The sequence below is a fragment of the Acanthochromis polyacanthus genome, chromosome 9 (assembly GCF_021347895.1).
Source record: "Acanthochromis polyacanthus isolate Apoly-LR-REF ecotype Palm Island chromosome 9, KAUST_Apoly_ChrSc, whole genome shotgun sequence".
Lineage (NCBI taxonomy): Eukaryota > Metazoa > Chordata > Actinopteri > Pomacentridae > Acanthochromis > Acanthochromis polyacanthus.
In genome coordinates this window covers 28,170,934-28,198,701 of record NC_067121.1, presented here as the reverse complement: position 1 = coordinate 28,198,701, position 27,768 = coordinate 28,170,934, and the positions used below count along the sequence as shown (strand labels likewise).

General features: G+C 39.5%; 1 protein-coding gene across 1 annotated transcript; it reads right to left on the bottom strand.

The window, feature by feature from the left end:
- Window positions 1-18,971: 18,971 nt before the first annotated feature.
- Window positions 18,972-22,131, bottom strand: LOC110948938 (C-C motif chemokine 20-like). Its single transcript, XM_022190715.2, has 4 exons — window positions 20,750-22,131; window positions 20,519-20,636; window positions 19,722-19,799; window positions 18,972-19,433 (listed from the first exon to the last, which is right to left on the bottom strand). Exons 1-4 carry the CDS (start codon window positions 20,829-20,831, stop codon window positions 19,310-19,312), a joined length of 402 nt encoding a protein of 133 aa, XP_022046407.1. The 5' UTR covers window positions 20,832-22,131; the 3' UTR covers window positions 18,972-19,309.
- Window positions 22,132-27,768: the final 5,637 nt, after the last annotated feature.

Below are 27,768 nucleotides of genomic sequence, written 5' to 3'. Positions count from 1 at the left end.
TGTTTCCAGGTGTATCTGAAACTGAGTCTGAAATATGAAACTCTTAGTTTGCTACTCGCAAACACACGACAGAAATAGCGAACACTGTGGAGCATTTGCAAAGCACTTCAATTGGCTGAAAAAGAACGGGGCAAAACAGGCCTGTGTAGATTTCATTGCATATGAAGGAAGATAGCACAACATTGAAGTTGTTCTCAGATAACACTTAAACATATTCTAAACATTTAAAGCATTTTAGAAAGTGTAATGTGTGGAGACGCAGGATTGTGATCATGCAGTTCTTCTGACATAAGGTACGTGTGTCTCTGCTCGTAACGCAGAAGGCAGAGGAGACTTTTTGTGGTGAAACCATCAGGAGGAAAGAAATGTACTTTCACATTGTTTCTCTCAGCTCCACACCACATCAGTCTGATGACACCGAAGTATGGGAAGAAATTTGTTGTCATTTTCCTGCCATTTACACACATGCAAAATGATGATTTCATATGACTTCACAGGGCTTTGTCTAGATCTTATGCTATGTTTTGTACAGCACTTTATAAAATATTGGCACAAGAATAACAGATATGCTGATACAAAACAAGTCTTAACACCAATAATTTTATACCACTGGGTTTATGCTAATACTATACTATACATAGCTACCATACTTATACTATACTCACACTTATGTTTATTTACATTTTAAGTTGTAATTTATGTTTGCATTCAAATGCTCAACCGCTCAGTCTTCAAAATGGTAACATAAGTGGGCCACTAATTTAGTCAAAGAGAGGGAAAACCCATTGCACTGTGGTGCGAGCAAACGTTGCATTGACCCGACCTCAAACCCCCTCCCCCCTCCCCCCTTTACTCTCAGCCCCTCCAACACCTTCCCCAGCTGTAGCGCAGCGAGACCGAACTGTACTTTCTCTTTCAGCCCACACATAGTAAAGAGTGCCTTTTAACAACCTTTTTTTTCTCTCTTTTTTTAGAATGACACATCACAGCGTTACTGCCGCTAAATGATGGAAACTTGTTAACTGAAAGCCCCTAAAGCTTCCACCTGGTCAGCTTGAAGCCCACCATGCGGTAGCATCACAGTGAGGGTAGGTGGAACATGGCAGCCACTGTTACTGTGAAAAATGTTCGAGATGAGAATGCCGACAATGACTCACCATTGATCCTGAGAACTAATGGAGAGTAGATTTTAATTAAAGGAGGGCTTGTGTTGGGTTGACATTTTATTTACTGGTTTTGTATCATGAGAGTGGAATAAGAATGTAATGACCGGTTAGAAAGCAGCTCTGATGTTTGTCATTATAAGCATACTTTTAAATGTTTCATCACAAAAGCATAATTTCTGTCTATCACCTGGTAGCACCTTGTAATGAAACGCTGTAGCTTCAAACATTATTGTAGAGAATCAACACTTGTCAACATGACAACAGTTACCTAATATTGAATAAAATGCAAACATTTCAGATTTGGAATTACAGTATTTTATAAAAATGTGGATCAATTTAGGAAAGAGAGTATTATAATTCAAACATCAGAGCTTACAGGCTTCCATTAAGGTAGGATTCACCACACTGTGTTTTGAAATAAATTGCAGCAAACAGCCAATTATTCTCCTCTTTGTTACATTAAACATGTTAAAATATAACTAAGAATTGGACCAGGTAAAGAAAATTGCTGAGGGCAGTGGTGAAAAATATGTTTGTTTTTTCAATCCTGCGCAAAAGTGCACTGTAAATGTGAGCCACTTGTCACTTTAAACATTCACTCGGCTACATTTACAGACATAGCTATTGGTTACTTTACAAACTGTACGTAGAAAACATCTGAAATACTTGTCACTTTGTGATGGATTAAACCGCCTACAGCACTAGTATAACAACAAATATGAGTAAGCTTTGCTTTGTGAACAGTCAAAGGGTAATTACTAAATAATACATCACTGCTGATGATCTAACAAATGAATGTCTAATAAAGTAACACTCTTCGATGGTGTTACTATGTACTGGGCACTTTTAGTCTTCAAACTTTTTAGTAAATTTAATTTATGATGCCTACTTAAGTAACATTTTGAAAGCAGGAATCCAGTCTAGTCTGTAAAAGCTTTGGTATCTCATGTCAAGAATCTCGACCATCTCTTCTCAAAGTGTCACTGAATCTGTGGTTGTCTTTTGAAGGAGATGAAGGACTAAAACAGATGAGGTAGTGAGATAAGGAGAGCAAATGTTCAGACACAGATTGTAGCTTTACACACACCTCGCCAGCAATCTATTTTAAACCTTCCAATAAACAAAATGTAGTCGTTGCATTCAGACTATTTTTATTAGCCAGTGTCAGTTAGTAATAAAATACAGTAAAAGTTATATACATATTTACATTCCTGCAGCAGTTTAGACAAACATCATTTAACAAAAGGTCTTAGATAATAAGGCAAATATAATAAAGGTCATTGTTATTTCACAAACATTAGATAAGGTAGAATATAGGAAGACATTCAACGTCTGGTTATTTAGTTTCAGCAGTGCTAACGGTTTGGGTAAATGTGTTGTCACTGGTGCCGCCTGTTTGGGGTGGTATGCTGTTTCTGCCAATTCTTTCCATCCAAATAGGCCATGCTGGTCTGCGTCCACAGCAACGTAGGGTCAGAGCAAATTCTGCTGCCTCTCATTCTGGTGAACCTATAAAATCACAGCACAAAAAAACAGACATTTAGTAACATGCTGCAGCAAGAGTAGATGATCATTTACAACGTTGCGGTTAATTCTGAAATTCAGTGTGTCAAAAGGCAATAGATCACTAGAAGACAAGTTAGTTTTTCTGACTTACACCACTGCATGTAAAGGACACGATGCTGAATCTTCTATGTAGTATTCCTTCAGCAGGTCTCGGTGAATTTGTTTGTCTGAAAATTTGCGACAGCAGTTTCCAATCCCACCTTGAATAAGAGCACAAGATTCTCACATTACCATCATCATCATTACAAGTGAAATAATACACCAACAAGCTAAAAGCTCGTGAGTACAAATGTATTTATGGTTCTTACCTTGAGCGGAGGCAGTGGACACCATGACGGTTAGGAGAAAAAGCGAGATGAAGGAGAGACTTGTCATTGTGCGTCTTTAGCTGGAACAGATATGATGTGTGCTCAACACTGCAAGTGCTTTTAAAGACCACTGACTGGGTCGACGCTCATTTATGCAGTTTGCAAGTCAAGTTAGCTGCACCCACAGATGCGCACACGTTTGGAAAGTAGAGTATAAAACTTCCTCCCACAACAGCCCAACAGCGCGGCACTTGTCCTTCCACACTCATAACGGGTGGTCTGAAGGTGTCAGTACATTTTCCCCTGTAATAGGATGTGGTCTTTGTACACTTCAAATGTCTGCATTTCAAATTACTATATGGAAAACACTTGTCATACATGCACCTGTGATATCTGGATCTCAGACCATGTTAATTATTATGATCAATGACAGTCATTCTATCACTAGTTTAGTGTTTTTTTTAGAGGGATCAACATGCACTGGTTGGTGCTTTTAATTTTTTTTTTTTTTACAAAGATCACTTCAACTACATTTTACTTTATTTGTTGAAATCATAAAAGGGTGACAGAGTGGCTGATGACATTTCTGACTAAGTGTATATGAACTATTCAGTTCAGATTAAGTCTACACAAGTCTAAAAATATCAACTGAAATAGAAAATGTCATGGATCTCAAAAGAAAACCCACACAACAGGAAAACCTTTAAATTATACTGAAGTTAGTGGGAATTCTGACGGTACGCAATGGCTGCCTGTCTCACTTTCTAGCACAGAAGCTTTCTACTGTTGGGTTTTTGAGGTGAGTGACTCTCGCTGCTACAGGCGATGCTGTACTCATTTCTGCAACCACACTGCATGCAGACAGGCAAACTGCATTCGCCCATGTTAACCTCGTGGCATTTGCAGTCAACTGTGAGGTTATACAAAATTATACATATAGACAGAGATGCAACAAGTTCCACTGAAACCCACGTGGTTTGTGGTCACCCGTTGTGTCAAACATGTGAGTAAGCCATGGAAGCGGAGACATTGTAACCTGTTCCGAAATCCTGAATGTTGTGCCATTGAGTTGTTTGACAGATACAGTCATTTAAGAGTTATTGGTATGGTACTATGGTAAGTACGTTTCCTGTTAAATGCACCTAAGTCACAAAAATCTCCATCTCAGCATCGGGTAGCAGTGACAAGGATCCTGATTCTGTCAAATTCGGAGAAATTATTTGTTAATGAATCAATCATTACTCGTACTTACTGGCTTTAAACAGGGCCTTCACACTAGGAAACTGGTAAATGGTCTGTATTTATATAGCGCTATATACCTGTAAGGTACCCAAAGCGCTTTACATGATACGTCACATTCACCCATTCACGCACACATTCACACACTGATGGCGGAAGCTGCCATGCAAGGCGCTAACCACAACCCATCAGGAGCAATTAGGGGTTCGGTGTCTTGCTCAGGGACACCTCGACATGAGCACGACAGGCCGAGGATTGAACTGGCAGCCCTTCGGTTGCAAGACGACCGCTCTAACCACTGATCCATGCCGCCCCTAAAAACCACCATAACTAGATGTGAATGGCAACCCAAAGTGACAACCACATTTGATCAGAACAACTTCACACTTCCTTAGTCATTTCCTTGGTTTTTCATCTCAGAGACTCTCCTGAAAAGAAGAAACATCATTCTTCCAAAAGCTATGTCCTTATTTGTTATTTTGGTGATGGTAGAGGAGATGCTGTCAAACAGTGAGTCCAGAATCTTCAATTCTGCTGAGATCTAGTGACTGTAAAGGTCATAACATATGATTCACATCATTTTCATACTAACCACATCATTCAGTGACCCCTCAGTGCCCTTTCAGTGGGGTCATCATCATCATCATGGAAGAGACTTCTTCTAACAGGATAGAAATGTTTCATCACAGGATGAAGGTGATCACTCGGAATAACTTAGTGTTGCCTCTCTAAGGCAACAAGTCCACCCAAACAATGTCCTCAACAGCATATCAGAGACACCAGATCCCTCACTGTGTGGGTCAAGGGTTCAGGTTTTTCCTTTAATTTGTCACCACTGTGTACTTTTTACAACCATGTATGAAGCTCATGAAATATAAACTCCATATATTTTGAAAGGATTTATTTGTTATATGTATAGTTGCAGTTTCCCCATGTGTCAAACAGATGGAGCTGGTACTTACAAAGAAGGGATGGAATGAACAGAGCTAAAAAGGGATGCAAGTCATGAGTGATATGAGAATTTAAGTACAATGATTTTCCCATTTACTTTTAAAAATGTAAACTTCATGATGCTTTTCTTTACTGTATATGTTGCAATATGTATTTTTTTTCTTCACAGTCAAACTCTTAAGAGATGCTGACCAATGCTGCATGATGGAAGAACCGAGGTATCATCCCAGGATTTGGGTTTTCCAGGTAAGCTTTAATACCTGGTGCTGAAAATAACCTGCAGTTATGTATCTATTTATCTGCGATTTGTACAAAGTTGCCATTTTATATCTCATCCTTGCTGCTGTGGCTCTCTGGCCTGTACTTAACACGCACCAGCGGCTATTAGATACTTCAGGAACCCCAGATAGGAAATACTGCGTTTGTCATCAGTGCAGCACAGAAAGTCAAAAATGACACCCAATAACATTTATACTGCTCTATAACATTAAGAACATCCTCAGTCATTGTTCTCTGTTTGCTTATTGTGTCGTTTCTAATTTCTCTTTTATTAATGTGTCTTTGTTATGCTGTGAACTGCCAACAGGCTATAAAAACAATATCTGCTCAGTCAACTTCCCCCTGTTCAAACAAAGGTTAAAATACTGCACTCAACTAAAGAAAAGCAACACCACCATTAGTTAAAATACCCTAGAATTTCAAACCTGCCTGGAAAGTCGTAATAACAAGGGATGCCAATAAGTTTTCTTCAGGTTTAGTTTTTCAAATTAAAAGTCACAGGAGTCCAACCAAACATGATTTAGCAGCTCATATGTTTATTTTACTAAAGAGAATTTAAGTTGACGTTGTGAAGGGGGAATTCAGTTGTACTTTCTCATTTATTAAAATTTTTTAAAACAAAGCTTCTAAAGCAGCAGTGAAAGTTAAGATTCTTGTTGAACAGTAAAAGAAATACTGTAGGCTGCCTATCAGTAAATTTGCTTAATTTTTTTACTATGAATGTAATAATTACGTAATCTTAAAGTGACTGAACAGACTGATAAAGTGAGTTTCAGTGAGTGAGTCTTCTTGCACAGCTGACTGTTGATTAAAAAAAAAGCTTCAAAAACTCACCTCACACGACCTACTTGTTACAGCAGACAGAATATTTCTGACTTGCAGGTGAACATAGCTGATTATTTAGCAGCTGTTTTATTTTACAATGCAGGGTGAGAGGAGAAATATTGCTTAATAAAAACTAATCCCGGTTAAAGCGAGATTAAAACCTCGAAAGTGAGATCAGACAGTTGCAGTATTTCTGTGGTAATTACCTTATAGTCAAAACAGAGCTGTCATTTGGTCGATTTCAAAATGACATTGTAAGTAGAAATTTTGAGATGGGTCCATTAGGTTTAATTGATTCTATCTTTTCTCTCTCAATGACAGTCTGTTATTGCTGCATGACGCTGGAATGATAACAGATATGTCCCTCAGCTGTGCTGCAAAGTGCTGAGGTCTGCAGTGCAATGATTCACTCTGAGGTTGTTCCAAGTATTGTAGCATATTGTCCCGTCATTTGGCAGCAAGTTGGAGCCCAGAAAGAAAATGATTTTGGAGAAGTCATGACATCATATGTCTGTCTCCTGCAATCACAACCATTATCTAGAAATGGTGACTACAATCATTTCATCTGTTAGACCAACAACCTTGATGTAAGATTTAACAAGAAACTTGTGAATGAGCTGCATGGAAAAGCTGACTTTTCTTTTTCAATTCAAGTGTTTAACATTTTATAGAAGTTGATCACACTCTTCCTGCTTTCTTCTTCATTTTAAGCTATCATTTCTGCTTTTTATTGACAAGTAATTTCATTCTAAAACCCCAAATCCGGTAAAGTAGTTTCTGTGTGTCTCGCTATCAGCTGACACTGAATGCTGACTCTTCATTAGCCTGTACAAGGTTGGAGGTTTTCACATGCATTAATACAGATTTTTTTTTTTTACAATGTAGTTTATCACATTAGTGGAACATCTTAGCGTTAGACCATAAAGTATGCATGATGCTTTTTGGGAGGACTTTAATTTTACTGCAGATCAGATACCATCACAAGTTTCATCAAGGACATTTATTGCCAACAAAAATGGTAAAATAGTCCTTGTGTAGTAACTGCAACATCTAAAATGACAGTTCAGTGAGATTTGACAAGGTAAACTAAGAAAGTCATGGTGAGGAAGTGCAGAGTAGGAGTTAATACCAACTTTCTGAGCTTTCTGAGATCTTCATACCGTATATTTGTGGATCTTACATTTGACAATGATTGTTGATTTATAACAATAGATGTCTTGTCACTGCAGGAACTTATGGCAGATGTGAGGTGTCCCCCAGATTTACAGAAACAGTCTGTTTACTGGCCCTTTAAGTCTTTGTATTTCATTTGCGATGAAGAATTTGATGACTTCGACCATACACACCAGCACACCAGAATAACACATAATACCTACTATATGTCTATATGGCAAATTTTGATAGTCGATGGTCCTGTTAAAGAGAAGATTTCTACTCGATGAGGACATTGAGAGGGCAGAAAAATCCCACTTGTTGAACTCTGAATTTAACCAATCAGTATTTTTTTCCCTGAGTTTAATCAACCAGTATTGAGAGCAATGTGACATTTTTTTAGTGCTTCTCAGACATACCTATTCTAGTGTTGGTCCTTTATCTCCCCTGAAAGAGGCTGTACAGGGGCGGAAAATGCATACATTTTTACTCAAACAGTTTGCAAGTTCCTGCAGTAGAAAAAAATGGCTTCCTGATGATGGTTTCTTTAGCAGGTGACATTTATTGTTACCAAAACTAATTTTTATCTTCATTGTGATTTTTTAGTTTCTAAGAATCTTTGCAACACTTTACAAGTCTCTGGTTGCTTTTCATTAAGCTGATGTGTCTTCTCACCTCAGCAAGGGTGTGAGAGGTGAGATACTCCTGTGGGTCATTCCAGGTGAAATGACCAGATATTCCTTGGGGGTGTTGCTGCACCATCTTCAAATTAGTCCTAAATTTGTATGCCATTAGATAGCCACAAAAGTACTTTCTATGCAAAATCGTAGGCCTGTAGCTCAAATAGTTTCTGAGTTGTGGGGGTCTGAAATTTTCAGAATTTGGGCTATAAAAGGCCTCGCCAGCATTTTTAAAAAATCTTTAAGTGGTTATTTCTCAGCCTCTAGACATACCAGAGAGCTGTGAGTTGGTAAACAAGGCCTCTGCATGTAGCTAGTGCCCCACAAACACCCCCAGGTGTTTCCCTACACTCTGCAGGCCATGGGGGCTTGCTAAAAATGCTAAAAATTAAGAAAAACCTACTCGCGAGTGGGGTTTGGGACCTTAAAAGTACTAGAAATACTGCACAGAAGTGTTCTAACACCCCTGGGTTCCATTCTACACAAACTTGTGTGATAACTTAGCAAACTGGAGCTTTCCCGGCACCTCAGTTTGGAAAATATGAGCTCCCAAAGTTGGACGAGATTTTTAATTGGCTATTTTTGGTGGCAAAAATCTCAGTGTGACAGGTACCAGAGAACCCAATTTTTTCTTCAAGACAGTTCCATCTGTCTTCTATCACTGTACAAAAAAGCAGCAAGGTTATATTTGTAGTTACTGAGATATTTTTACGCAAAATGGCATGGGTAATGTCAAAATCGTTTTTTGCTTTTCAGTACTTTAAATTGGGATACAAGTACAGTGCCTTGTGAAAGTATTCGGCCCCTTGAACTTTTCAACCTTTGGCCACATTTCAGGCTTCAAAAATAAAGATATAAAATTTTAATTTTTTGTCAAGAATCAACAACAATTGGGACACAATCGTGAAGTGGAACGAAATTTATTGGATATTTTAAACTTTTTTAACAAATAAAAACCTGAAAAGTGGGGCGTGCAATATTATTCGGCCCCCTTGCATTAATACTTTGTAGCGCCACCTTTTGCTGCAATTACAGCTGCAAGTCGCTTGGGGTATGTCTCTATCAGTTTTGCACATCGAGAGACTGAAATTCTTGCCCATTCTTCCTTGCAAAACAGCTCCAGCTCAGTGAGGTTGGATGGAGAGCGTTTGTGAACAGCAGTCTTCAGCTCTGCCCACAGATTCTCGATTGGATTCAGGTCTGGACTTTGACTTGGCCATTCTAACACCTGGATATGTTTATTTGTGAACCATTCCATTGTAGATTTGGCTTTATGTTTTGGATCATTGTCCTGTTGGAAGATAAATCTCCGTCCCAGTCTCAGGTCTTTTGCAGACTCCAACAGGTTTTCTTCCAGAATGGTCCTGTATTTGGCTCCATTCATCTTCCCATCAATTTTAACCATCTTCCCTGTCCCTGCTGAAGAAAAGCAGGCCCAAACCATGAGGCTGCCACCACCATGTTTGACAGTGGGGATGGTGTGTTCAGGGTGATGAGCTGTGGCTACAAATGTAGCTTACCACAACCAGAGTGAGAATGTGTGAGATAATGAATAATGTAAAGCGCTTTGGGTGTCTTGAAAAGCGCTATATAAATCTAACCATTATTATTATTATACCTAAGTTAAAACTTAGGTATAGGTTCTTTTGCTTGTAACATGACATTGTACAATTAAATTTAACATGTTTAATCCCACTGCACTGATACTGTAAAATTCAACATTATTGTTGTTATTTTTAAATGAATCAACCATGAACTACTACAGAGCTCCCTGAATTCAAGTTAGTACATGTAATTTGTATGTATGTGTTATAATTACATGTATGCATTGCAAATGAGTGTCAACATGTCATGATATCTACAGGTATGACTCTAAACTAGACCTTGTGAGACAAAAAGGGCATTACACTTTTTGCTTTTCAGTACTTTAAATTGGGATACAAGTCATTCCAATGGTAGTATTATGTATGTTTTGTTCTTTTTGAAATGTTAGTTGTTAAAGGTGACTACCTTCAAAAAGTGTAATGACATGTTGACACCCAGGGCTGTTAGAACACTTCTGTGCCATATTTCTAGTACTTTTAAGGTCCCAAACCCCACTCGCGAGTAGGTTTTTCTTAATTCTTAGCATTTTTAGCAAGCCCCCATGACCTACAGAGTGTAAGGAAACACCTGGGGATGTTTGTGGGGCACTAGCTACATGCAGAGGCCTTGTTTACCAACTCACAGCTTTCTGGTATGTCTAGAGGCTGAGAAATAACCACTTAAAGATGCAAAAAACGCTGGCGAGGCCTTTTATAGCCCATATTCTGAAAATTTCAGACCCCCACAACTCAGAAACTATTTGAGCTACAGGCCTACGATTTTGCATAGAAAGTACTTTTGTGACTATCTAATGGCATACAAATTTAGGACTAATTTGAAAATGGTGCGGCAACCACCATCTGGTGAAACCACGCAGAATGACCCCTGTGTTTTCTCACTATAACCCCCTCCAGAAGGTTCCTCACTTCTAGTCTAAGGTACATTCAAGGAACCTGAAGATCCTCCACGATGGTGGAGGGGGAATGATTTATGGGTCACGGGAGGAATGAAGATGTTCGGGATCATGAGTCAGAATAATGAAAAACAACTTTTCTTGTAACATTAATAAAATACAGAGAATTCCAAACTGCTGTTAAACAGATCAAGGAATTTAAAACTGCTTTTCCAAACATCCTAGCTTTATTTTGGATGCTTACATTATTTTACTTTGGACACAGAAACCAAATTATTTAACATAAAACAAAAACTACCAGGGTCAAAATTATTTGCTGCATTGATGCTAATAGTCAGTTGTGTACCATTTTGCTGGACAACAGCTTGCAGTTGTTTGTCGTAGTTTGTAACAAGTCTCTTGACACATCTCCTGAGGAATCCAAGCCCATTCTTCTTTGGCAAATCTCTCAAGTTCCTCCAGATATGATTTTTCCAGGTCTTCTGGCATGGACCCTGGTCTTCAATTGACCCCGCAGATTTTTACCACGATTCAAGTCAGGGCTTTGTGCAGGACAGTCAGTCACGTTCACTTTGGTCTTCTGGAGGTAATTCTTCATGTTGGAAGACAAAGCGACGACCCAGACCCAGTTCTACACCTGACAGCTTGAGGTTTTCTTTTAAAATCTTCATATATCCTTCTTTTTTCATGATTCCTTCAACCTTGACAAGATTCCTAGTTCCAGACACACTGAATAATCCCCACAGCATAATACTGCCACCACTATGCTTAACTGTGGGAACGTTGTTCTTTGGGATAGACGCCTCTCCCTTCTTTTTCCAAACATACGCAACGTCTCTACGGCCGAAGAGCTCTAGTTTGGTCTCATCTGACCAAAGGACACACTTCCAGTTTTAGTAATCTTTCTCCAGGTAGCCTTAGCATAATTTAGTCTGGCTTGAAGGTGTGTCTTGTGTAGAAGTGGAGCGTTAGGGTTTAGTCTATTTCTGTGCAGGGCTCTCGTGACCATCTTACAATTCCTGACTTCTCTAATTCATTAACTAGTGTTTTGGTGGTTGTTCTAGCATCTTTAGACGCATTTCTCCCAAGTTTTCTTTCCAGAGTCTTTGAAATCTTTTGTTCCCTCCCTCTGCCAGACTTTTTCTGTACTGTGTGGCTCTCTTTGAATTTCTTGATGAGATTTCTCACTCCACTTCTTGACACTTGGAAATGCTGTGATGACTTTGTATAGCCTTCTTCTGCTTTGTAAGCATCAACAAATCTTTTTCTCAAGTCTAAACTGCTTTCTTTTGATGCTTCCTCAAGCGATAGCTCAAATCCTTAATGAAGTTTTCATACTGTGTGCATTCTAAAGTTAAAGCACATGACTGGACAGCAGTGGTTTGTGGTTTGGCTCAATAAAAAGAACAGTTCTAAAGGGGGTAATAATTCTGACCCTGGTAGTTTTCGTTTTTAAAAAAAATAATTTTGTTTCTGTGTGCAAAGTAAAATAAAGTAAGCATCCAAAATAAAACTAGGATGTTTGGAAAAGCTGTGTTAAAAATTCCTTGATCTGTTTAACAGCACTTGGGATTCTTTTGAAAATAAACTAAAATTTCATAGGGGTACTAATAATTTTGTCTTCAACTGTGGGAGCGGCACACATGAATCCCTCGCTGTTTTCTTTTCACCTTCTAATTCTTGTGCAATGTAACATGCTTTGATAACATACTGATATCGAAAACCTGGATTTTATTAGACCCATCCCACACAGAGTGAAATACAGTAAACTTTCACAATCGTGTCTTGTGTACGCTTCTGCAAATGAAGCAAAACTATTTTAGTTCCTTCCTTTGGGGCATTTTCCAGTCATGTCTTTCTTATAAAAATAATCTTCAGGCAGTGCCGAATCATACTGAAATAAATCTGAGATGACAAGTTTTGCTTCTTCGACAGCCAGTTTTTGAAATTATTGCTGAAAGATTTGACATCTAAACTCAGCTGCACCGTGACTGTGTTGTTCACGTTCTGGTGTCACGTATGTATTTCTGTGAATTGACTCTGGACTGACAGAAAACTATGGTAGGAGCTGTCATCACAATCCTATACAATTCACTGAAAATATACAAGAGTGGATCCTGTGATCGCTCCTCTGGTTCAAATGTGGTTTTGTATGATAGATTATGAGCCTGTCCTTCACCTGTTAGCTTGAATCCAGCACTGAGACTGTCACTAGAGATGAGGTACAGCGAAGTAATTGCTAGTCGTCATGAATAGATCTCTAACTTCCTCTTGAAGCTGATTTTTTAGGAATAAAGGTTTCTAACATATGTTGATTAAAGCAAAACATTCTAAATGTATGAGTAATTATATAACACAAATAAAACCCAAACCCTCGTTGTTTAAACCAATCTGTGTCTTCTGGGACGCAACGGACTGAAAATCTCACTTGTTCCTCTTTTGTTTGCCATTTTTTTTGTTATTATTTTATATGAAAATGCAAGTTAAAAGTGAACCCAGTATTTATTGTGTCAATATATGGATTTCTGCTTCCATTTGTTTTACTTTCTCATTTGGTTAAATCCTAACAATCTCATTGAACATGTTGAGACTTGTAACTGCAGGGACAGTACATGCAAGGACAAATCACCAAATGTGGGTGGAGGATGCTCGGAAACTTGTGGTTTGCGGTGGAAAGCCTTGGGATCTCCTTCCTTCCCCTTTTCTGACAAATTCTAATGAGCATGCCCGTCAGCAGCAGAGAAATAGGACGAATAGAAAGTGAGAAATGGATGACACACTGGGCAGAGTGACCAGCACATGATCCTTCATGTACATTATTGCTTAGATCAGCAGAAAATTAATGTTTAGACGGAGCTTATATATGATTCACTAGCGAGGTTGAAAAGAACTTTACTGTTTGTATAGTATGAATTCCCATCGATACAGTTTATCTGCTCTCTATTCTCAGTTATTCTGTTTTAAGGTGGAGTCTATCCTTTTAATACAACACACAGAGTTACAGACACATTTTCCATCTTTCATCAGCAGGTTTAGACAAAATTCACACAGAATATTATAACATGAATGCAAAAATATTAAACAAAGGCTACCAAGTGACCTAAACTTGCTTTGATTGACTACCAGTATATAGCTAGAGCACAGCAGGTCTAGTAGTCTGTGAATGTGTATTGCTTCAGTTGTTACTTTCCTGTTGGATCATTCCTTCTCAGATCATCACATTTTTAGAATAACTGATCCTTTACCATTTCTGATCCTCCTAAATTTGTTGGTATTTGTAAAACTTTAGCTTGATGTGTGAAATCCTTTTTGAGATATATATATATATTTTCAAAATTTCCTGTCAAACTCTTTTAAGCACATTTTTTTTCCAACATTGAAATTTGAGGCTACACTTGAACCACAATATCTCAGGAACTATTAAAAGATTTTTTTGAAAAAACATGAAAAAATCACTGTTATTTCTCATCATGCCACTGATTTAGAATCTGCTGTAATAGACAAGGAGATTAAATAATTTGTTATTATGAATGAGTTGAAATATGAAGAGAAAGAACTGAAGCCATCAGGAAAAGCCCCATCTTTGAAAACACATTAACATTTCAAAAAAATTGAAAATGCAGAAGTCAGCTAGGGATACTTTATGAACAACATGTAGCTACATGTCACACTTAAACCAAATACAACAAAATATATAGAATACTTTGAAATGTGAAATAGTTATAGACAGCCTAATCCAAGTAGAACAGAGTTCTCATGTTTCAAAAACGATCCCCCAAATATAACTCAGATTATTATTGTCATTATTATTGGCCTTTTATCCTTAATAGATGTTGTCTTCCATCCATAGCCTCAAATTTCAATGTGTGGAAAATGTGCTAAAGGGGAACAAGGAGCAGTTTTTAAAAATGTTTGGAAAGTATTTTATAGATCAAGCTAAAATTTCACTGATAGCATTTGAATTCTCCATAGTTTAAGATTTGAAAAAAAAAGGTTTTAGACAAATCAGAGATGGTCAAGCAGAAGGTCACTGATGATTTGTGATGGAATATAATGCTGGTAAGAGGAAAAAATCATGAAAGAGTTTTCCTGAGAACAGCTACATAGTCTGTGTCAGTGTCATGATGAAATCAGAAAAAAAGGAAATGGAGTCTACAGCGTCACCCAAGTACATCCTCTCCCCACCCTGGTACGCACACACTCTGTAGAAAATCCAGAGACACAGTTCATCCGGTCAGACTGTCCTGGTTCCTCTTTTCACCGCATAAAACCTGACGGTCTGGTCAGAGGAGATCAGTCGTCTTCATCTGCCAGATCCACCGGTCAGCTTCTGCAAAGAACCTCTGGAACATCTCACACAGAAACCATGCAGCTGTGCATCACAAGACTGGCATGTCTGGCCGTCCTCGCCGGGGTTCTGGTGATGGCAGCAACAGCCACTGGTAAGTTTCATGTCGCAGATCCATCAATGTGTTATTAAGCTTTTGTACACATGCGGCTCAGTCATCATCCAGACAGAAACTGCACTTTGGTGTGCATTTTTAAATTGGTTAAACTCTGAAGGGAATGTAAAGATTGCTCTTGTTTTGTTTCCTGAAAAACAGAAATGAAGGTCGCAAAGTGCTGCACTGAGGTCAGTGTCCAGAACATCACTGCTCCCATCATTGGCTACAGGATCCAGAGGAGAAACCTCCCATGTGTCCGTGCTGTCATGTAAGAATTATCTCTTCATTTTATGACACAGAAGGTTGATCCAAACTTTTATACAGTCAAAGTGTTTATACCGTTTAAATACAAGTTCTTACTTTGTTTCTTTTCTCTACCCAGATTTGAGACCGCCGAGGGGCAAGTGTGCAGCCACTGGCAGCAGGACTGGGTGTTTGAGAAGATCAAAGAGCTAGAGTGAGTTTTATATCAGTCAGTGTCCAGCATGGAATAATTATTTTGTTGGTTTTTTAGTGCTAAAATGTGTTGTTGGGAAATAGCACAAACTGTTATTTTAACCACTGTCCACTATTTGTGTGTTTTATAGGCAGGCCCGCAAAGCAAAGAAGGCTACTGCTGCCTCTACAACCTCCAGTCCATAGAAACCTCTCGTCCTCATCATGAAAATCTACAAACAGATGTCTTCAAATAATTTAAAAAGTCCTCTGATGTTATCAGTATTTAATATTTATTATGAGCTGTATTTATTTATCTGTTGCACCATTTTCCTCTTAATTTTATTTCTGCACTATTTGTAAAACGATGCTCAACAGAAACAGAAGATAAAGAATATATCCAGGATGTGTAGCACAAAGTAATACAACTGGAAGTTAAATAAATATTTTTCGTCAGTTATCCATGTTTGTCATTGTTGTTGATTTGTATTGAAATTCAAAGGTATAGTGGTCGGAAACGAGCACGTTTTCTGCATTGAAAGGTCAAAAAATGTGATCTAGTCTTCATCTAAGCCACAAATACAGACAAACGCAATGCCCTTAAATTAATAACTGATAAAGAAATTCCAATTTTTCTTGCCTTTACTGGATGCACCCATAAAGCATTCACAGTGCTGGTGGAAAACACAGGTGAATCCCTGAAAGGAATTTAAGTTCTTTCTTGCAAAACTGCCTCAGCTCAGCCTTATTTTGAGGATGTAATGCTTCTTGATGTCATTCCACAGCAGTAATTGTTCCTGGAGGTCGTTGTACCAAGACCAGGCTGGATACTTTTATTTTTTTAATATATTTTTTTACATTTTTTTGCTTCATTGCTGTTACATCAGATTTGGTAGAGTGGCACTTGAGAATTTTTTACAACAGACCCAAAAACATCAGCTCACTTTTTGGTTAGTTTGATTAGTTTAGGGTGGAGTAGGGTTTTCTAATCTCACTCTAACCTGGTGATATAGATAAAAAGACATATTTTATTCCTATTGTCTTTTATCCAGAGAGCTCAAGTTTGTCTGTTCTGGCCTCATATTTTTGCAGCTGCCACAAACTAAACCTTAGGATGTTTTTTCAGGAGGAAAAAATAGACAAGCGCTTTCGGGGTTAAGCTCTGGGCTGCCCTAAAAGGTGAGCTTTCTTTCTTTGAAGTCCTCAGTAGATTCACAGTGTTAAAGGTCATTGTCTTGCTGCATCATATGACTTCTGTTAGGCTTCAGGTGACAGGTAGCTGTCCTTAAAATATCTTATAAGATACGTTGATGAATTTTCTCATCAATAATGGCAAACGGTCAAAACTTAGAGGCAAAGAAACCCCAAAGCTTAATGCTCTCTTCCTCCTACTTTACCTTTGCAGCATTATTTTCATTCATTTTTCATTCATATTTTCTGTCTTTTTTCTAGCTGCCACTCATTTTAGGCTCCTGTATGAGCCATAGTGTCCATGCTACAGTGCACCCTGGTCTGTGTACTGCAGACTCCGGAGCAAAGATGTTAACCAACTCCAATGATTGTTTTCAGCCTCTGGCTTTACGTATCGATTTCTTTCACCTCACTGAGAACTCTGCACTGTGCCAGAGGGAGTCATCTTAGCTGGGTGCCTGCTTTCAGAGAAAATAGTCACAGTAGTAAATCGTCTCCATTAATACAGTTTCTGTAACTGAGAATTGGTGAATATCTCGACTCTATGAGATTACTTTGTAATCTTTTGCGATTTTATGCCAATCAGCAGTTCTTGATCTAAAGTCTTCTGAGTGTTCTCTTTCTAGTGAGCGTGGTTCACACCAACAGGAGCTTCTTGTGAATAGCTTTCTTTTTAAAAAACATTTTATCTCTAAACCACATGTCCTGCCTTGTTTCGTTATTTCTAATCAACTTTAGTTTGTCATTAGACTTGAGGTTCACATTCTTTTCCAATGTGAACTGTCTAAATGATGTTTTCAGCATAGGAAAGAACAACTACAACACCTGCTGGTGTGTAATTAGTTAAAATAAGGGTTTGTTCACAATTGCAGCCTACAAAAGTCAGTTTTTTTTAAAACAGATTCATTCTGCCATCTAGTGGGTACTTAAAATGACTGCAGTTCACTTTGCATTAAAGGAGCTTGTCAGTGAGGGAGTCACTTTGTCGGACCGGGCCACCAACCCCTTAGGGCGTTGATCTGAAATAGCACAAGAAACTCCCTCCCTGTCGCTCATGTCATGCATTTGCATGAGCTCAGAGGTCAGAACAGCTCATCGAAAACTTTTCAGACACCTTCCAGCAGATATGCTGCCAGCATCCTTTCCCAAGTACAGACAGGCACATCATGCCACTAAAATATACACCATCTGGAGCAGCAGTCCACTCATTTTACACAAGTTGTCAACCTTATGTTATCTACTCATTGGAAAATATATCTTTCAATGATATAATGGGGTCTCCATTCTACAGTCAGGTTATTATATATGAGTTAAAAGTGCTAATTGCTCTAAAATTAGCGCTTTTTCTTCTAACCTGAAAGACTTAATCCTCGGTTTGATAATTTTACTCTGTCTTTGGGTGACTGTGCTATTCATTGTAAAGACAGGGTCAAGAATCTTGGTATACTCTTTGATAAAAATCTTTTGTTCAAGTTCCATATTAAAGAGGTGACCAGAGTGGCCTTTTTTCACCTCAGAAACATCTCCAAGATCAGAGCGATTCTGTCATTTCAGGACGCTGAAGTCTTAATTCACAGTTGGATTACTGTAACGGCCTTTCATCAGGTAGCAATGAAGAGCCTTCATGGTCTGCAGATAGTCCAGCAGCTCACGTTCTGACCAGAGCGAGTAAATATGAACACATTACTCCAGTGCTGGCCTCTCTGCACTGGCTACCTGTTCATGTTAGAGCAAACTTTGAGGTGCTGTTACTAACCTACAAAATTGTAAATGGAATTGTCCCATTGCACCTATCCAGCCTGGTTAACCCGTATGTTCTCACTCGGGTTCTCCATTCCCAGGGGACTGGCCTTGTGAATATCCCAAAGGTCTGTAAAAAGACGGTTGGGGAACAGGCTTTCTCATTCCGGGCACCAGCATTATGGAACAGTCTGCCTGCTGAAATACGTCAGGCAGGCATCGTCCATTAATGTATTTAAAACTACGCTGAAGACCCACTTGTTTTCTTTTACATGTGAATCTTAAATTGTTGGTTTTACTGATGTCTTTTTTTATTTTTTTGTTTTTATTGTTTTTGTCTGTTTTGATTGTTTTTATAGTTTTTATTTCTGTGTACAGCACTTTGACGGAAAGTGCTTTAAAAATAAATTTATTATTATTTTATATCACTTGGATTCATTTTGGTGAAAGCTGTGCAACATTTTAGTGTTATAGTTTGGTTAAATAAATCAGGACACCAGTGTTGGACTTCGTTTATTTATTAGAATCCCAATAATATCTGTTTCAGCACATTAATTTCATCAAGCAGCAGAGTCATAGCAGGAAACACAACAGGGTAATTAGAAAAACAAGATTTTAAAATCAGAGATGCTCATTATAAACGTTCTGTCATCGATGGAGCAAATACTCTACATGAGTTTCCTAAAAGCTGTTCTCCTCAGGCTGCCCTGAAGTCTTGATAATGAAGTTCTATGGTCAAAGCTGCAAAAGTAAAAAGCAATATCTCTTGTTCAGAGGTAATATTCTCAAACATTCCATCAAATTGGCATTCCTGCAACAACCTGGTTTTGGCTAATTAAAGACCAAAGATGTCGGTGTCGTTGAGGAAGGGCTCAGTTTCATTGTAGAAAGAGTCACTTTCACTCTTTGGAGTTCCACTTGCTGCTGGGCCAGTTTTGGACATCTTCTTCAGTTTGGAACTTTAAAAGAACAAACAAATAAGTTGTTTTTATTCACAATGCCCCCAAAATGAACCCCTGTCCATTCATACCCCCAAAGTCTTGCACTGATTTAAGGTCCATGTCTGAACTGCAGCTAGCTGGTATTTAAAAGTGCCTGAGCATGTCATAGCCCTGCGACAGATGGGCCTGTCCAGGGTGTCCCCTGCCTTCGCCCGAGTCAGCTGGGATAGACTCCAGCACCCCCCGCGACCCTAGTGAGGATAACACGGTGTATAGAGAATGGATGGATGGATGAGCATGTCATACCTGAGGAACTTCAGAGCTTCCTTCACCCAGGGAGCCTCTGGATCTGCACAAACCTTAGTCCTACTCGCTGTGAAGAAACTGCAACAGTGAGACACATTATCAGAAAGGCATAAAGAGCAGGAAACAGTTTTGAAATGTGTGGATTTGTGGAATTACTTTATGTATCTCACTTACATTAGTAATTTCAGTAATGTATCGTGTGTCTTACTGCTTTTTACGTTTTAGGCACAGCATGTTATGTTTGTTTTTTCTGAGCAACATGTGGCGTAAGAATCATCTCATCTCATCTCATCTCATGTCATCTCATCTCATCTCATCTCATCTTATCTTATCTTATCTTATCTTATCTTATCTTATCTTATCTTATCTTATCTTATCTTATCTTATCTTATCTTATCTTATCTTATCTTCAGAGCTAGGTTTCAGGATTTCACACTATTTGATAACAAAAAGTAGTGAGGTTCAATGTCCAGCATTTTTGTATGAGATTGCATTTTATCAGGCTTAAAGATTAGATAGATTGAAAACAAATCATGTGTTGCCAGAATTTATTCCAATAGGAAACCAAACAGCTACTTCTTTAGAGTTATGAAATTGAAACAGCAAACTGTTAAAATCTAAAATGAGCTCAGATTAGTTTCTGCAAAAGAAACAATAATATATATTTTTAAAAAATCATAATTAAATGTCTTTTTAAATCATTAAATCCAAAAAGTTAGCCATCACCAACCCAAAAATGTTGTCATGCTGTGACCATGATATTCACATATTATATATAAAAAAGCTGTAAGTCTTACATGATGGCCTTGATGCGGCAGACACCTGTGTCACTTTGTTCTCTGTAGCCCCTTATCTCCTGGACGTCCAACGGATTCTTGCTGTATTTTGTACAACACGATGGCCTACGAGCACCCACTGCACACAAACACAGAGACACCACATTCTTAACTGTTCAGTTTACACTCCTATTGTCAGACCTATTGTCTTTTAATCTGATTTAGCTGTTAAATGTGATGAAATTAGCTTACGGGCAGCCGGAGCTGGACTGAATATGCCCAGCATGAAGCAGAGGAGGACGGCCGTCACGGGGAGGATAGCTGTGGGAGCCATGTTGTCTTACTGAATACCTAATCTTTGTATGTCTCTGATTTTTCACCCCTGGTTTTGTTTAAAACCTGTGGCTCCCAAATTGAGGACAGGAAGCCCACTATTGCATCATGGCAGCTGAAGATGCAGACTTTGCACTTTGATTTTGCATTAAGTTTCCACTCTGCCACTATGCAACATCCAGATGTGTTTATGTGGGCCGGTGACTAAGAAACTGGTGCACTGATGCATTGGGTTCATAAAATCTCCTTGGGCTCTCATCTATATTTATATTTTCTGGGTTAATAATTGTGCTGTGAAGTTCTTCGTCTACAGCTCAGCAGATTCTCATCATCACACGTTCTTCTTTTCCTTTAGATTTCTCCAATATTCCAATGCTTACTTACATTTAGCTCTCAGTACATATGTCATCTAAATGTAAATTGTTACATAAGATCGGGCCTTTTTTTTTTTGCTCTACATGATATTTAACTTGACATTACAGCTTAAAGCAGGGTGTTTTTAGAGGATCAGCAATCTTTCGATCGTTTTGTGGTGAGACTGATGGAGTACGAGAGGCTTGTCAAAACCCCCCACTTGTTAGCATGACCTATTTAGTGTGCAGAAAGCTGACAACTCCAAATCTAGCTCAGCTGACCTAGATAAACGCAACATCTTCAAGTTGTAAATGCTCTCTTGCGTACTGTACATATCAAAAACTACATGTAGAAGCTGTAAATGACTCATAAAAATCAGCACCTCCAGCACAGTAAAATACTGACAAAAGCCTCTGCAGCATTCATGAATGAATTTATGAATTTGGATTCACCGTGGGGTTTCCATTTACTCATACACTGTGTGATTGCATCTAGAAATTCTGAATTGTAGTTGTAAATTGTATCCCTCTATACTGTAGAGGAGAAAACTTGAATTCTGCAATGTTCCCACAGGCAGAAATCTATGGGGTTTTTGCCCTTTTAACTTTATGAGTGTAAAGGCCAGCAACTTATTAGCCTCCAGAGTAACAGATATGGATTCAGTCTTCATATTTCTCTCTCCCCTTTACCCTCTCCCCAACCAGCCAAAGCAGATGCCCACCCTCTCTGAGCCTGGTTCTGCTGGAGGCCAGATTTTCCTTCCCGCTGTTGACAAAAAGCTGCTCAAAGGAAATCTCTGGATTTGTTTTGAGCTTCCCTCTGCAACGGGGCTTTGTTAGATCTTGAACTTAGTGCGTGAAGTGCATTGAGATGACTTATGGTTGTCTGGGTTGCTTTGTTCAAACAATGTGCTGAGCAGTGACATTATACTGACCGCAGCCCTCAATTCTTCTTCCACAGCAACTTCTTGGCTCCACTCAGTTTTACTTCTTGGTGCTATATAAATAAAACTAAAGTGAATTTAATTACACTGAACTGAAGTGAATTAAATTCAGCTCAAATTAACTGAACCAAATATAAGTGAACTGAATTAAAATAAAATAAACTGAACTTAATTTAAGTGAATTAAAATGAATTGTACAGAATCGAATTGAGTTAAAATGATTTGAAGTGAATAAAACAAAATTGAATTGAACTGGTCTGAATTCAGTTGTATTGAATTTAAATAAAATTAAATGAAAGGAAGTGAAGTGAACAGAACTGAACTCCAAATTCTCAGCACATAAGCTGCAAACAGTGTGATTAACAAGTAAGTATACATGCCAGAAACAGTTTTCTGCATTGCTTCTACTGAATGACTCAACTTCATAGTAACCTTTTCTTCCTCCTAAATTAATGTCTGAGTAAACAGGAATCCACTGATGGTAAACAGAGGCAAACAGAATCACAATTTAGCGCTGCTATTCTGTTCATAATGTTCATACTGAATGTCTGTGTATCGGCATAATGATTATAATAACTATAACTAATAATGAGTGCGCTGACAGATTTAGTAGAAATTCGCTCAGACAACATCTTGGCTGACCTAGTAATTTTAAATTAGTTTGGATTGTTGTGAGTTCGTTATGACTTACTCAACTTGTGCCCTTTCTGAAACCTTCTCTTTCCTCCCACTTGGCAGCCGGGCCCACACAGCCTAATTTAGCACATCACACAAACTCACCCACATCTGATGGTGTCCAACAGCAGTTTTTGCTCCTTCCACCCATATGGGGGCAGTGTTGGCACGAGCCGCTGATGGATGTTCAGCAGGACATTATAAATAGAGCAAATCTGGCCACTTAGTGAGAACCGCATTAGCATGAGTGTTTGTCACAAGGAGTCTCTTCTGTTTGTTCATCATTCAGCAGCAGAGAGGCAGAAACTTCACCAGCACACACACAAACGTTTAGAAGTCACCTAGACAGTCACACTCAACAATCAGGTACAAATCATATCAGGCAGAACAAAAGATTAGTCGCAGCTGGTGATATCCTGGCTTCCGTTTCATGTCCTGTCTGTGTTTGTGCATGTGCAGACCTGTTTCGCATACTGATAAAGGGAAAGGTGGTGTAATAAACTGGACAATTGCGTGGTTTGACAGGCTAATCCTCGTTAAGCCTCCCTAAAACACAGCCTTTTATCACCGTGCCTTTCTTCATGAAAGACACACAAACATCCTGTGAGGTTACACCCCTCCAACGAACACTTACTTTCACTATTGTTTGTTTACTGTTAATGTTTTTTGTTGACTAGGACGTGTCTCCCAGTAGATTTCTTACTTGACATTGCAGATGCTTCAGACGTGTCACCCTTCTTGAGTGTATCTGGCAAATTCACCCGTCCTGAACCGTTTATGTGGCCATAAAAAAGTCAACTTGAGGTGCTGTGCTCGTCTGTCATTGTATTCTTTGCCAGATTTAGGATCCAGAAACTAGTTTTATGGTAATATTGTGAGTTATATCTTATTTTTGGAACAAAACCATAAAGACACATTTAAAAATCATTTGGAAATAACATTGATTTTGATCGATTACTTGTCTGAAATGTGAAGATTTTATTTTATATAATTGAACAATGGAAATTTTTTAAAACAACACCGCCACTATCCCTTTTTTTAAAAAGCTTTCATTTTATTGTTTATTTATTTTTTAATATTTTCATGTTTTTTGTTGACTAAACGATGCCAGATTCATTATTTGAAAAAATATCTGGAAGATTAGGCATTGATTAAAGTAGTCACCAGTTTGAACAACCCAAAAACATGTCACGAATTACCAAAATCATGTCCTAAAATAGCTTTTTTTCCCCTTTTATTCTTGTATTTATATTCATCTTTGGTGTTTACTGTCCTTTTTGCTCTCTTTTGCTCGTTACCAACCACTAATATCGACTCTTTATGTGTTGAATTCTCCGCCATCGTCATCAGCTGGTTGCTAACATTATCCGCTGCAGGACAGGTAGTGCACAGTTGGTTTGTGAATAATGTTCTCACTGGAAACAGCTTCTTTCTGAGAGTGGAAACAAAGCTGCTGAGAGAAGTGAACCACAAGAGTATTGCTACAGCTTCTAAACAGACACCTCAAGGATGCTGAAAGCTTTGTAGCTGAGGGGAAATTCTGGGTTCTTTGTGAGCTTACTGCTGTGAGAAACTTGTCTCATTACACGTCATTTGCTCCTTCCTTATTATAAAAACTACTGATTAGTCAGCTTTAACAATTAATGCTTTATCAAAATAGGTATTGACTAATTTCTGATGGCTTCTGCGCAGTTTTACAAGTAACCTCTCACCATCTGCCGTGCTTTATCTCTCAATCTATTTCTTCGTAATCAAAAGACCCGCATGTGTTCTAATAACTTTTCCTTTTTTAAATGTTATTTTGGTGGCTGTTTGCTTACTGGTGGGTGTGGAGCAGAGTTTTATTTTCCGCTCGGGCCCCTCTCCTTTTTGAACTCGTACTGGTGGACGGGGGAGATAGACAGGAGGGTGAGGGTAAAGAGAGGGGGTCGCCATTGAGTTGTCCACCCACACAAGACCCCCTCTGGTCACCTGCGTGGGTTTGGGTCGAAAGAAAGGCGAAGATGCACATGCACATGCACGCATGCACGCACGCACGGACCCACAAAAAGAACAAAACAGCAGCTTTCTAACCCCGCATGTCAACTGTGGCAAAGTATCTCGAATAAAAGCATCTTAAATTAGCAAGAAACACACTCGAACCTACAGAAAGAAGCCTTGTCAGTATCATTAAAAGCATCTCACATCAGAGGAGGCAGTGAGAGAGACAGCAGAGAGATTAAAAAAATCTCCCAAAGAACTTGGCTGGTGTTGATCTTCCAAAAAAAAAAAGAAAAAAAAAGTTGTTTATCATAATTAGCATTGTTCCAGACCGTCAAACCCATGAGGCATGAAAAACAACGCACTCCTCAATATTTTATCAGGGAGTTATGGTAAATGACTTGATGTATAATAATGTGAGCCGGGCAGATTCTGTCCTCACCGTTTTCCTCCTACATGCCATCTGCCCTGTGTGTCCAGACTGTGGGTGACTGAAGTAGCTGAAGGCGAGGGGGGAGAGGAGGGTGGTGGGTGAGGAATTATTGTGGAAAATTATAAGAAAACTTGTGATGTAACAGACTTTTTATTGTTCAAACCAACGCTCCGTGGCCTCTGATGGACTGAGCAGTAAGAAGACGAAAAGAGAAGGGGGGAAAATATAGAATTAGAAGACCTCTGTGACATTAAGAAGCGCCCAGAGGTATTTCAGTCTGGCAGAGCTAACTCCTGGCCAGGGAGACCCCGGAGGGATACAGCGAGCCAGAAGAGGTGAGGAGAACAGAGGGGAAGAGAGTGGAGTGGTAGAAAGAGGAGTATTTTTAGGGTGGTCTGTTATCTGTGGAGAGGAGGGCGTGTGGTATCACAGCCAGGTCACATCGCTGAGGGGAGAAACAGCACGGGCTCTCCGCTGAGACGCTAGATAAGGAGGAGCAGAACAATGAGATCTCTCTCCGTCTCTCGTACATACACTTAAGCATCCACACACACACACACATGTGCACACTGAACAATCAGTAACCACATCCACAGGAAGACGCGCTGCAGCTCTCACACATCCTCTCGCGCATACTCAGAAACCCTCAGCTGTGTTAAAAGATCACATCAGGATGGATCCTCAGAGCTCCGCAGGTGACCACAGAGAGCATTATAGCTCTGGAGGCCGACAGACAAAACCAACATTATCGCTGAATCTCTTCACCACATCTTCCTCGAGCTCCCTCCATCTATCTCTCCTCTATTCTGGCCCTCTTGCGATGTAAATGCCAGCAGAACAGATGGATGCGGAGAACATCTCATCACTCTGACACCATGTTTATGCAATCACATGCAAACACACCACGCAAACACACTCCTCGTGCACACACACATATACGCTGCAGAGCAAGATGGTTGGTGGAGATTTCTTCAATCATCAAAGTAAGCGCATGATGCACGGTACAAACACAGATACACACACACACACACACTTTTGGTGTTTTGGTGATTTGATGAAACCTTCTGTTCGCTTCTTCCTTTGTTTATACTGAACACACACGCACATAAGCGCGGACACTCATACACACATGAACTGAGTAATTCACCAGACTAGCAGCTGTTATGGAGAGAACCGGGTTCTAACGGAACGCCTCTGACATGCTAATGACGCTTTGTCGACCCAAGGACTTCAACCACACATGCTCACACCGCACAGATTTAGAACGTCTGACTATTATCCGTCACAGAACCCAGAGAATATCAGTCTAGTTGTGTGAATATTAAATGGTTTTAGCTCCCAGAACGATGTAGGCACGGCGTGTAGGACTGCAAGCCAAATGAAACCCTAGCTCACTCCAGGAATATCTTAGTGAGGCTTTGAGGGAAGATCCTTTTTCAACACCCAACACCCCACAGCACTCCACCAGCCACCCACCCACCCAATCAAATCCTCACTGGCGATGCGCTGCTCCTCATCTCTCTTCTCTGCTTCTTTTGTTCATCTCGCTCAGCCGCCCACACACCTACCGTCCCTCGGGCTTTTCTCTTTACACTCTCACGCACATGCACAAATTTACATTTGGCTACTTCATACTTTCTTTTATTTCTTCCTGTCCTTTCTGTTCTCTTCACCACTATCAGACACTCGGAGGTTTGGTGTGAATGCAGGTTCACATGTGTGCTAGCAAACACACACAGGGCCTATATTTAGTGCTTTACAATACAGATGTGTGGGCAGCAACCATCTGGGGCCTCAAATGGAACAAAAAAAGTCTGTGTCGATGTGGGTTTGTGTGACGCAGGGCGAAGGGCCAAACTTAAAGTAGGGGTTCGAGGCAGGGGGAATCATTGTGGAAACCCCCTCCAGAGAGCTGGGAATCTCAGGGGAGAGTGGGAAAAACATCCTGACCGTCATCAATCAAAACTTTGGTGACACAAATGACCAGAAACAACAGAGCGTTCTCCATCCATGTCACTGTGTCACCTCCGCCCCACAGCCATGTCCCACCCACCTGCGCCGCTGCCCCATAGGCCCTCGCCGAACGTTGCTCAATGCAATTGGACCATCGGTCCCCGAGCGAAATCGTGATCCCCTCTTGGCTAATTGGGTCTTTGTGATTGCGCAGTCTATCGTGGCGCTGGGGGAGAATGAAACGTGAAAACCGTATTATGGTGGAGGGGGGAAGAGTGGCAGCTCGAAGCGGGGTGATCGTTTTTGGCGTCTCAAAGTGCCAGATGCTCTTCCTGGGTCCATTATGATGCCTTACAGGGGATTGAGATGGTTTCGGCGTAGCAACTGTGAAGACACAAAAGCAAGATGGAGACCAAGCGAGACGGAGAAAAACAAAAACACACGCTTGCGAATGCAGGCGTGCACATACGCTTACATATGCACTTAAAACACTCCCAAAAAACCAACCAAACACTTGGTTTTAGGTCGTCTTTGTTGATAGCTTCAACAGAGGTTATCAGAACTTACCTTTGTACGTGTTAACAAGGTTTGAACAAGGCA